At 40.4% G+C, this 13,077-nt stretch overlaps 1 protein-coding gene across 1 annotated transcript in view; it reads right to left on the bottom strand.

Moving 5' to 3' along the window:
* LOC118001818 (mitogen-activated protein kinase kinase kinase 4) overlaps nt 1-12,386 on the bottom strand; it is a 74,454-nt gene extending 62,068 nt beyond the window's left edge. The window contains exon 1 of the mRNA XM_034991955.1: nt 12,196-12,386. Within this exon, the coding sequence (XP_034847846.1) occupies nt 12,196-12,265 (70 nt within the window). The 5' untranslated portion in view covers nt 12,266-12,386. The remainder of the gene's footprint in view (nt 1-12,195) is intronic.
* Between the last annotated feature and the right edge of the window lie 691 nt (nt 12,387-13,077).

Genomic DNA, 13,077 nt, shown 5'->3' with positions numbered 1-13,077 from the left:
CCCTGCCTCCGCCGTGAACTGAACTTACTAACTTGGACCAGACCGCGTAAGTTTCCTGGGTCACTTTTTTTTTTTTTTAAGAGTTTATTTATTTGACAGAAAGATAGAGCACAAGTAGGCAGAGCAGAAGGCAGAGGGAGAGGGAGAAGCAGGCTCTTCGCTCAGCGGGGAGCCCGACATAGGGCACGTCCCAGGACCCTGGGATTACGACCTGAGCCGAAAGCAGACGCTTAACCGACTGAGCCACCCAGACACCCCTCCTGGGTCACTTCTCTCATTAGTAAAATGAAATAGACTGAGCAAAGAATCTTTAAGCACTTTCAGATTATTCTCATAAAAAAATGAAAGACAGATAATAGGTAAAAATGTTAATTTACTCTACTCCTTGGTTTCTTCTTTCCCACAAATGAACAATAACATTTTAAATTTAGCATTAACAAAACTGAAGACATACAGAATAATTCAGTATCATTTGCCTCAACTGACATAGAAAATCATTCAAAATTAAAGCAAAGAAAGTAAATATCACACTTTCTCATCAAACAATTATAGAAAGTGCTATTAATTTTCCTCCCAAGCTTTGAAATGAACACACACCCCCCTTCCTTCCTGTTTGGCATTTCTGCCACTATTAACCACCTCTGCCTTACCAAAATCCCTTCATCCTGTTGTTTTCTAGATAAAACAGTCTCTGGGTTCTTTTCTACTTCCCAAGTCACTCCTTTTCAAATTTCCTCCTTGGAACCTGGCTCACTCCAGAAAACGCTGTTTCTCAGAGCTCCACTCTTCGATCTCCTCTGCCTTACTTTCCCCCTCCCTGCGTGATCTTCGCTTCCACTTCATATACTGATAATGGCCAAACCTAAAACCCCATTCCAGTCTCCCCTCCACACCCAAAATATACTTCGTGTCACTGAATCCAGGTCACACATTCTGTATTTTAACATCTCTGAAATTAAAATATGTTTTATAACTGATGATATGATTAAGTTTTAGAAACATATTCACTAATACGTTTTACTTTTGCTTTTATATATATAAAATATATATATTATAACACACACACAAACATAAGTAACAAATAGTTTTTTAAATCCTGTATCTAAATATCAAGAAGTATAAAAAAGGGCTCTTTCAGTAAATAAAAAATAAAAATTCTAAGTATAAAAACACACTGTGTCTAAAATAAAAAAATAATAAATAGATAAATAAATAAATAAAAAAAAAACAAAAACAAAAAACACACTGTGTCGGGGCACCTGGGTGGCTCAGTCGGTTAAGCGTCTGCCTTCGGCTCAGGTCATGATCCCAGGATCCTGGGATCGAGCCCCGCATCGGGCTTCCTGCTCAGTGGGGAGCCTGCTTCTCCCTCTCCCACTCTCCCTGCCTGTGCTCTCTCTCTTGCTCTCTCTCTCAAATTAAAAAAAAAAAATTTTTTTTTTAAATCACACTGTGTCATCAATTGTAACAAGCATTTTTTTTCTTAAAATATATTATAGTATGCCTTAGATGTGGTGAAATAGGGTATATTTATATGGGTTACAAACTAATATATGCAAAATCAATTCACTAAAGAAATCCTGTTTAAAACCAATTTACCGGGGCGCCTGGGTGGCGCAGTCTTTAAGCGTCGGCCTCCGACTCAGGTCATGATCCCAGAGGCCTGGGATCAAGCCCCGCATTGGGCACCCTGCTCCGCGGGAAGCCTGCTTCTCCCTCTCCCACTCCCCCTGCTTGTGTTCCCTCTCTCGCTGTGTCTCTGTCAAATAAATAAATAAAAATCTTTTAAAAAATAAAAAATAAAAGTAAATAAATAAAACCAATTTACCTTCTAATCAATTTAAATTAAAATAGTTTTAAAAGAAGAATTTTAGGGGCACCTGGGTAGCTCAGTTAAGCATCTGACTCTTGATTTCTGCTCAGGTCATGATCTTAGGGTCATGAGACTGAGCCCCACATTGGGTTCCCGCTCTGGGCATACAGCCTGCTTAGGATTCTGTTTCTCCCTCTCCCCCTGCCCCTTCCCTTCCCCTACAGGCATGCATGTGCACTAATTTCCTTTATGGTCCATCAAAAAGGATTTTATCTGCCTATAGGGATTTTTGCTACATTTTAATATAAAAACGGTTATTACTACTTTTTAATTACCAATATTTTTAAATGATCGAATTTTTATCTGTAGTTTTAATCTATCTTACTTCTTTAAAAAAAAAAAGATTTTATTTACTTATTTGACAGAGAGAGACACAGCTAGAGAGGGAACACAAGCAGGGGGAGTGGGAGAGGAAGAAACAGGCTTCCCACCGAGCAGGGAGCCTGATGCGGGGCTCGATCCCAGGATCCTGGGATCATGACCTGAGCCAAAGGCAGATACTTAACGACTGAGCCACCCAGGCGCCCCATAATCTATCTTACTTCTAAAGGTCTTAAAACTTTTTATGCAATCCATTCAAAAAAATTTCTTCATAATTTTGTTTCTAGCTACAAATGCCTATCAATATTCATTCATAAAAAATTTGCCCAAGCCCGGCCTTTGTCTCCTCTTCGATGTTTTCTCTGTGTTCTTCATACCTTTATTGACATAGCACATACATACCATTCATCTCTACTTGGTAAAACAATGGTTATTTGAAAGCAAAGCTAACAAGTGCTTCCAAATTTAACTCCACTATATTTTATTTTTCAAGATAGGAATTGATACTATACTTTGTCACTATGAAACACAAAATGACATACATGGTATCACTGTTTAAGGCTAGAGGTAAAGATAATGAGTTTAGTTTTTAATACACTAAATTTGAGGGGTCTATGGGACAGCTATGTTGGTGATATCTGTAGGTAAGTAATGTGGGTCTTGAGCTCAGGAGAGAAATCCAAAGATACAGATTTGGAAGTCATCAGTATATACACATGTTATTTAATACCAGGAGAATAGAATACATAAGAACAACCAAGAAACGTGTACAGAAGAGAAGCAATGCAGACCTAGAAGAGAATGCTGTATTGGTACATACATTCAAATAAATGGTTTGAATCAAAGAAATCAAGTATTTATGCAACAAAAAACAAGTTTTTTAGCTTAGGATTTAGGATCCTAACAAAACTTTATAAAATGATATAGAGTAACATTATTGATAATGGCCAGAGAATGTTTGCATACCACTTATAATTTGAAAGTAATAGTGAACAGTGAAAACGTATTACTTGGCTTATATAACTCATAAATGTTCTTCTAATCCATGATTTAAAGATTCTAAGGAAAACAAAGGGTTAACTGAGAGTAGCTAGGATAGTTTTTCTTAACTCCAGAAGACTGGGCTATAAACATTATGCCCAAAACCATGCTATATTTTCTAGGAAGCTAATATTCAAAGCATGAAAATATTAAAAGATAAAACTTCTCAGCCTTGATCTTTATTTCAATAATTAAAAGGACTCAACAGGGAAAAAAAATGCCATAGTCCCATTTTTCAGTATAAGAAGAATCAAATTTTAGTAGCCTAAGAAACTAATTTTTGCAGATTACATACAAATCTTGTTAAGCTTACCTCACAGCATACAAAATGGTATATTATACAATTTTTTAAAATTTTGTGTTTACATAAAGCAATGGCTTATCTGGATTTACAATGTGTGTAAAGAAAAGCAAATAGGGAAAGGCACAAGATGGAACATAAGAGTTGTTTGTTTGTTTGTTTTTTTCCAAAACAAAAAATCAAGTTGGTTTTGAAAAAAAATACACAAATGGAAACTGATACATCATCGTGTTTTAAAATGATGTAATTTAAACTTAAAATAGACTAAATCCCTAGTCTAGCTACCATGAAAAAAAATCAATCTATTTATTTTATCAGTAGCTATACTTTTCAAATAATATATTTGTGATGGGCAAAGGAAACACAAGAGTATTTCCTAGCAATCAGTGACCAGGTAGTCCTCTATGAAACCATAAGGGACCTGTCAGTTAAGGGAGATTGCGAAGTACTACAGTGTTGGGGGTGAAAAGAAATCTATAAGCTGAGACACAGTTTTTATTCCCAAGCACTTTATATTCTGTCTGTACCCAATCTGACATGAGTGTAAAACTTTTAATAATAACTTGAAAGCCCATTAATAATGGACAAGTTTGTTTCTACATCTAGTTTTCTTTTAATACTAAATCCCTTTGCAATTAATAAAAAGTCAAATACAAACAGCTTCTGAAAAGGAGAATAAATCAAAAGTAGACAGAATGTATTACATGACAAGTTCTCATTATAGTATTATAAAACTAGTTCATAATAACTTCAGGAAAACTAATGGGACATCTGATCTCCTGAGTGGCTGTAAATTAAATGGTGCGATTTGGTTAGCGCAGTTATAGCGATCTTCCAAAGTAGTTACTTTTTCCTTTGGCCAATCACCATTAATTCCTGCCTCATCAGAAGCGCATGAAAGGAAAAGAAAAAAAATTTTATAATGAAACCAAAAGCAACCAACCAAAAGCAATCAACGACAAGCAATATGGTTCACTAGTTTAAATAGATACAACAGATTCAACTGAATTTTCCCACCATCCATATCTAGAACTGGCTCCTTAGAATACGTATAAAATGTATTTTTTATCAAGTCCTTGAAATACTTCTGCTCTCCCATATGAGTACTATCCATATTCAACACACGGGCCTTCCTCAAGCTCTCAAGTGAGTAAGCATAAACAGATGGCTGCTCTTTACCTTTAAGTGTGAGATGGTCATTAGAGTAATGATGTCCTGTCCAAGCAATGTCAGCAATCTGCAGGGGCTTAGAGATCGAATTCATGGTTCTCAAATATCAGTCAACATTAAGAATCACTTAGGTTCTTGCTAAAACGCAGACTCCTGAGCCCACTCCCAGGGTCTCTGATTCAACCTGGCTAGAATGGCACATTTTTGGGAAACACTGCTTTAGTCAACCCCATTATTTTCAAGTAGGAGCTGTACAGAGACTGTCATCATCTTCACAACAACAATGTGATGAAGACTACCATGGAACATCAGCAGATGGTAAATATTAGGACAGGGATCTAACCCATGTTCATGTCATCACACCACTGTTAACACCTGTCACAGGTGCTCACAGACCAGTACTAACTGCCCAAGGAAAGGTTGGACACTGAGTGTCATAAACAGCAGATTATAGCGGGTAACTACTCTGTAAAGACTATAAATAACACCACTACCAAGCCCCCTTGACTGGGGGCTTTGAAGAATGGACAAAGCTCAAACAAGGGTAGCAAGAAGTCAAGAGTATCTTTTAAGCCAGAGAAGAAGAGCACGAAGAGACACAAAGGTAAGAAGAAGAGAGTATGGATGCAACAGTGAGACTGTATATGGAGAGTCTGAAACAGAACTTTGACTATCAGGCTGAGTTTAGACTGAAGAGCTGAAATACAGATTTAGGTCCACTCTAGTTAACAATGAACAATCATGTGACTGACTATATAGTTGACCCACTGAACAACAAGGGTTTGAACTGCACAGGTCCACTTATACACAGATTTTTTTTGATATATACCGTAAATGTATTTTCTCTTAGATCTTCTTAAAAACATTTCCTTTTCAGGGTGCCTGGGTGGCTGAGTCAGTGAAGCATCTGACTCTTGATTTAGGTGCAGCTCATGATCTCAGGGTTGTGAGATCAAGCCCTGCAATGGGCTCCACACTAGGCATGGAGCCTGCTTCAAATTCTCCGTCCCTCTGCCCCTCCCTGGCCCTCTCTAAATAATAATAATAAAATAAATAAAAATTTATTTTCTCTAGCTTACTACATTGTAAGAATACAGTACATAATACATATACAAAATATGTGTTATTCAACTAATTATGTCATGGTAAGGCTTCTGGTCAACAGTAAGCTATTAGAAGTTAAGTCGTTGGGGAGTCAAAAGTTATACACCAATTTTTGACTCTGCAGGGAGTTGGCCATCAAACCCTCACCCCGGCATTGTTCAAGGGTGAACTCTACAGACTGAATCTGACTTGTAACCATTTTATCAGCTCAATTTTACAGCAGTATTATACTCTCAAAAGCACGTTGCTAATCTTACTACTGTTAGCAAAAACACAGACTTATACACACACATACACATACACTTTGAGATATTTATGATAGGGAAATCAGTATGTGTACATATGTGTATGCACATAAGTTCAAATTCTGATATAAATATCTTAAGATATTCGTTCTATCTCTATAATTTGGCTATTGCAGTATATTACAATATTGCTAGCAAAATGGAACCGATACTGATTACAAGGCAGATTCATTCTGAAAAGGACGTGGCTTGAGTATTTTAATTCTTATTTAACCTATTTAAACTGTGAGATGAACTAGATTTACTTCCTTCTGCTATATTAAAAGGCACAAAAATTTAAGGATGAGATAGTTTGACTATCTCTCCCTTAAACCAATCTTAAGAAGAACAGCTATATATGACTAATTATTGTCCAAAAATTATTAAAATCTTAATTGCTATAATTTGGCAGTTATTTACCATTATCCAAAAGTACAATAATTAATTCCTGCTACTCATCAAAGTATGAAATCAGGCCTGGTCAGTGAGCTAATTCAAGAGCTTAACTGGTAGGTTACATCAGTCCGGATGTCACATAGCTGCCTTTTTTTAGGTAATAAGGAACCAACTGTTCACACTTAGACATCATAACATTGCTATCATATTTATCAGAGCTTCTAAAAGCAGAAGTTCATGTTTTAAAAACAAAAATGTCTTTAACATTCCCAGGGAAATGCAAAAATTAGATAAAATATCTTTCTGTAAACTTCTAAACTGGCAATCATTTGAGAGTCCACCAACATAAAGCAAGAAATAAAATGCTGCAACAATGACAACCTCGGGGCGCCTGGGTGGCTCAGTCGGTTAAGCGACTGCCTTCGGCTCAGGTCGTGATCCTGGAGTCCCGGGATCGAGTCCCGCATCGGGCTCCCCGCTCGGCAGGGAGTCTGCTTCTCCCTCTGACCCCCCCCCTTGTGTGCTCTCTCTCTCTCTCTCTCAAATAAATGAATAAATAAAATCTTTAAAAAAAAACCAATGACAACCTCACCTTCATTCTTCACACCCACATCCCATCTCGACAATGGCGACCTCGCCTTTGCCCTTCACCCCCCTACCCCGCCATCCTGCCCCAACAATGGCAACCTCAGCTCTTTCATCCTTCACACCCCACCCCCACCACCATCCCATCCCAGCAAAGGCGACCTCACCTATGTCCTTCACCTCCCTGCAGGTCTCCTCTCTCCTAAGTCCCCTGGCAGCTCAGACAACCACTATGACAGACACTTGTTTTGAATTACCCTGCTTGGTGGTTATACAACTGTATATTATGCTTGGAAATCACAAACAATGAATGACACAATGAATCTTTTTGCAGGTTTTGTTGTGCCCATTTGCAGGAACTTCTCTAAAAGTCTACTCTAAAAGTCTACTCCCAGTAGTGGATTTGCAGGGTCAAGGACATAACCAACCACAACTTGATTGTATTAACAAATTACCCTCCCCCAAGGATTGAGACAATTTACACTCCCATTAGCCTTGTATCAAAGCTGCCATCTCCTCATACCTTTGCTAGCAGTTGCTCACTGAGGTATAGTAAGAAATATATTTGGGTTTTGTCCAGGTTCCTGGCACAGAACTGCTAAAAGCTCTTGGAATTTCCTAAGTGATAGGAGCATCTTTTATTATTCATAAGGAGCCCCTTTCAATCACATCTATTTTTATACTAATGAGGTGACTTAAAGGATGCTCCTGGATAGCTTCAGAATGGGGCTGGTCACAGAAGGAGCAAATAATTAGTGGGCTGGAACTTTCAGCACCCCCCCACCACCACCCTAACCTCCCAGAAAGGTGTTGGAGGGGGGCAGTCTGAAGATTAAACTCTCTAAAAACTCTTTAACAAGGAAATGTGATGAGTTTCCAGGCTGGTGAACACATCCAGGCAGTGGGAGGCTAATGCCAGCAGGACCGGGAGGGTCCATGTCACCCCCCCACACCTTGCCCTATGCATCTCTTCCATTTGGCTATTCCTGAGTCCTTTATAATAAATCATAAACACAAGTAAAGTGTGTTTCTGAGTTCTGAACAGTTCTAGCAAATTATGGAAACTGAAGAGGGTCTCATGGGAACTCTCGATTTACAGCCAGTTGGTTAGAAAGTGGCCTGGGACTGAATTTCCAATTATAAAAAATAAATCTATAGTAGTTAGTTACTACTGTAGATTAGTAGTAGTTACTCTGAGCCTATAATAATAAAAGTATTTAAAGACTCATATCCATATAATCAGTTCATGACAATGGCTACCCTTACTTAAAAAAGAAAAAAAATAATGGTTACTCTCACCTCCTTGCAACATAGTGCCCTCAGTTACCTTTCTGTGTCCTTCTAGTCCTTCAGGAATGCTTATGATGTTGTCTGCATTTACAAAAGGAGAGGGGCTGGAGGCATAAAGACAGTATGAATGACCGGACACTAATTCCCCAAAGCTTTATATCAAATGCAGGTAGGAGCTAGTCCCTTACAGCCCACAACCACACCTCCTGCTGCTGAAATGCCCTGGGTGGTCCCCTCCCACACTGACTTTTGATGGCCCTGTGTGGCCAAAGCATGCAGAAGTGTTGTTATGTGACTTCCTAAGCTAAGAACCCTTACAACTTTCACCTTGCTCTCTCATGACACTTGCTCCAGGGGAAGCTAACTGCCACGTAAGAATTCTAATTACCCAGGGACAAGTATGCTGTGAAGAATCCCAGGATAGCCATGTGGAAGGTCATGTGGGGAAAACAAAAACAATGCCGGCCAGCTCTCAGCCCAGATGCCAGACATGTGAGTAAAGAAGCCATCTTGGACCACAAAGACTCAGCAGACACCACGTGGAGAAGAACTGAAAGCTCACACTTAGGGCCCTATTCAGGCCATGACAACATCTCCAGCCAACTGAGCCATTCCAGCTAAAGCTCCAGACGCGATGGGTTTGAGACAAGCTGTGACCTGCCTAAATATGTGGCCCACAGAATCATGAGCACAATAAAATGGTTGTTCTTTCATGCCACTAAGTTTTGGGGTGGTTTGTTACACAGCAATAGATAACCAGAAAAATGCAAATATTATTGGTGACATTTATTAAAAAGATGAGTCCAACTTGGACTGCAGTTCTAAAGTGAATGGTATGATTCAGAGAGCCTTTGCTTGCGGCAGTGAGAAAGAAAGAATGCACCAGTTCATATTTCCTTGGAAAGCTTTTAAAATAAATCTGACCAACCTAACTAATTCTAAAAGCTCTTGAAAATACTAAGGGACCAATATATTATCATGAATCACACACTAGTTTGAAATATGGGTCTCCCGGCCTCAGCCTTCAGGTCATAGCACAAATGTCACTTGTTCCACAAGTCTTCGAGCCCCACGGCTTCCCACCCTCTGCTGTGGCCACCCACAGCAGCCTCTCCTCACCAGCCTTCATCCCAGCTCCACCGCGTGAGCCTGCATGGCCTGTTTACCTGCATGCTTCCCACACGAGATGGGACTTTCACCACAGAGGGTAATAGTTAATACTTCTCTATATTGAGTTTACAGGTATTTTTCTTTCTTTTTGTCTGTAGTTTCTAAGTTTCCTATAACACGTAATCTTTTACAATAAGAAAAAAGAATACATTTTTAAGGATTTTGGTTTCCTAGGTCTGCTGTTAGACAGGTACAAGTCAAAAGATGTATGGCCATCCATTTCTTTACCTGAAAAACGGCAGGAACTGGAATAAGTGGTCTCTAAGACCCCTTCCAGATCTAAGATTCTGTAATTTTATGAAATAAACAGCTGAAAGAAATTGAAGGAAAAGAGACAAACTTCCATCTTCTATTTCCCACACACCCCGGAAGGACAGTAGGCACTCAACAAAGAGCCAGTGACTGGGGGCACCTGGGTGACGCAGTCGGTTAAGTGTTCGACTCTTGGTCTCGGCTCAGGTGGTGATCTCAGGGTCCTGAGATGGAGCCATGCGTCAGGCTCTGCACTCAGCACGGGGTCTGCTTACGTTTCTCTCTCCCTCTGCCCCTCCCCGCCCCCATGAACACAAGCGCCCACTCTTTCTCTCCCTCTCTCAAATGAATAAATCTTTTAAAAAAAAAAATCTAGTGACTGGTTTTCTGACTGATCAGTGAGGCAGTAGAGTTAACTCAAGTACTACATGCAGGTAAGCTTATACTAGGAAAAAGTCCAAATCGAGTACCAGGAGAACTACTTCTAAAAATAGTCCTGTCCCTATCTCAAGCCTTCTGGCCTCAAGTTGCTTTACAAACGCTAGACCTCACTTTCTCAATCTATCAAATGTGAGAATTATGCCCTCAACTCCTATCCCAAAATAGTGTGGATCAATAAGTGACGAAAAAGCAGATGTGCTATCGGCATCTTCTCAGTTTTACCAGCTCGAAGCGAAACTGTATTAACTAACGTGGATTCAGTATATGCTACTTCAGCAACACCTGTTTTGGATGAGGAACTTCTACAGACATCTCTGAGAAAATGAATAAAGACTGATTTTAAAGATGATAAACTGCACTGGAAAGCTATTAAGTTTCTGAGGGGGTAGTAAGTACAGGTCACAGGTGAACATCCTAGTGTAAATAAAGCAAAAAACCGGGGGCGTGGCTGGCTCAGTCAGTAGAACATGTGACTCTTGATCTTGGGATTGTAAATTCCAGCCCTATTGGGTAGAGATTACATAAAAATAAAAAAATCCTGGGGCGCCTGGGTGGCTTGGTTGGTTAAGCATCTGACTCCTGATTTTGGCTCAGGTCATGACCTCAGGATAGTGGGATCAGGCCCCACATCGGCTCCACACTCAGCATGGAGTCTGCTTGTCCCTCTCCATCTGCTCCTCCTGCCACCCGTGTGCACACACTCTCTCTCCCTCTAAAATAAATAAAATCTTTAAAATATTTTTGTAAATACTTATTTTAAAAATAATTAATTAATTTGAAAATTTTAAAACTCCTTAAAATAAAAAAAGAAAGCAAAAAATCACCTTCCCAGTGGAAAAGAAAGACTATTACTGCTTAGGAATTCTTCTTGGGGCAAGATTTCACCCAAGCAAATAAATACAACAAAATCCGTTTCTCTTGCCTGCCTTCTTTCTTGAGGAAGGGCTCCAACAGGGACACAGAGTGAACTTGCCACCTTACAACCACAAGGGGTCAACGTGTGGAAGATACGTGTGGGAAGGGGAATCTGGCCAAACAGAAAGGAAGACCACAGGCCAAAGAAAGGGAGAAATGGGCATGAACTTGATGTCAGTAAGGGACAGCATGTGATAGGGGAAATTTCTCCGATAAAGTAAAGAATAAAATCTATACTTTGTGCAGCCAGAGACGAATGAATTCCAAAAAGCTATGAGATCAGTTTTAGGACAAGTGGCTTGCTGAAATTAATAGCAGAATTCTAAAACCATAAGGCTTCAGTGACCTGAGGATATAAGCCAGAAAGTAGGGAACAAGGAGGCAGCAGGTCAGCACGATTTGATTTATCTACCTCAGGAAAGAACAGCTGTGACATGCTGGAGGAAGTATGAAACGAAAACAGAAAACACTCCCGGCTTCTAGGAACAGAACATTATCTGGGCTCTGAGATTCTAAACAAAGAGAAAAGCAGAACAGAAGTTCTGTCCGTCGTGACTGGGTGTGGGGTGCCATCCACGCACTGTGCTTTAGCAAGGAGGTGGGCTGTACACACTTAGGGCAGCACCAGGGTCACTGACAGAGAGCACAGGGCACAGACTGGTTAGGGAAGCCTGGCTCCGCTGCTCCCAAACTGCCCACTACATCATGTCTGGAAGCAAAGCTAGGGATTCAAAGAATAAAAAAAGCCACCTCGCTCATATACCAGCAGCCATCTTAGATGAGTGCACGGATTCATGCACACTTGGCCTCTTCTACTCACCAAAAGAAATGCAAATGCTTCACACCATCGGCTTTAACAATTACTCAGGACAAACCTTTCTATCTCTGGAGAATTATTTTCTCCTTTATTAACAATACTGCTGATGGTAATTCAAAAATTAAGAAATGAACTTTAAAAGCAGCATTAAAATCAAATATAAGATAAAAGGAAAAACATTATCATAGAAAGGATTACCCACATCATGTATCAAAAGTGCCAGTACCAGACTCACCTTTCAAACCAGATCGACTGGCAGGCCTCCCTACACTATTCCTCTGGTGCTTGGCAGACATGCGTTTCATCTGCCGAGGTGTGCTGGGGGGAGAGGTGCCATAAAGGTTCTCCGTATTGGTTTCATCTGAAAAGTCCTCTGGATCAGACTCAGAATTCTTGCAAGCTGAATCTCCCAATGTGCACTCTTGCCTATGAAAGACAGAAAGCAAAGAAAATACTCAGGAACGTATTAAGTGACCTCAAATTTAAACTACTTGAAGCTTCTTTTAAGAACTCTTTGTAAAACTTTTCTATGACTACGTCCCCTCCTCAGCAATGCGGTCTTTCTCCTCTATTTGCACTAGTGGAACTCACAAGGGAGTAACGTGTGTGACGGCTTCTGCTTGGAGCCCAGACAACACGAATACCACACGGGCAGAGCCGGGGTGCAGCTTCTGCTGTTTATGGGATTCGGACAAAAATGAGTTTAAACCTAAAGACTTACAGACTGAGGAGAAGGAGAGCAAAGGGCTAGAAGATACAACTGAGCGAGAACGGAGTATGCAGCTGCGTGCCAGGCACCGGAGGCTCGGGGACCAGTGGGCAAGTACAGCCCTGCCCCGGACCTCAGGGGGGCGCTTCCTCCTTTCGAAGCACACACAGCAGGAAGCACAGGCACACCCTACTGTGATCGGAGCAGCAACGCAGGGGTACGGTACTGACAACTTAGTGTAGGCCAGTGTTTCTATGTCTTCTGCAAACCACCACAGTGCAGAGCTCAGGGGGAGCAGTGGGGGAGAAGGACGCGGTGGAAGAAGAAAAAGCAATTAGCTTCTCTTTATCTTCAAAATGCAACTCCTCATCAACTTGTTCTCTGGTAATGCTTCCTGCCCATCCTCTA

This window comes from Mirounga leonina, unplaced genomic scaffold (genome assembly GCF_011800145.1).
Source record: "Mirounga leonina isolate KUSES-001 unplaced genomic scaffold, KU_Mleo_1.0 Mir_54, whole genome shotgun sequence".
Lineage (NCBI taxonomy): Eukaryota > Metazoa > Chordata > Mammalia > Carnivora > Phocidae > Mirounga > Mirounga leonina.
Note: the sequence above shows the minus strand (reverse complement) of the source record. Positions and strands in the feature narration are given on the sequence as shown.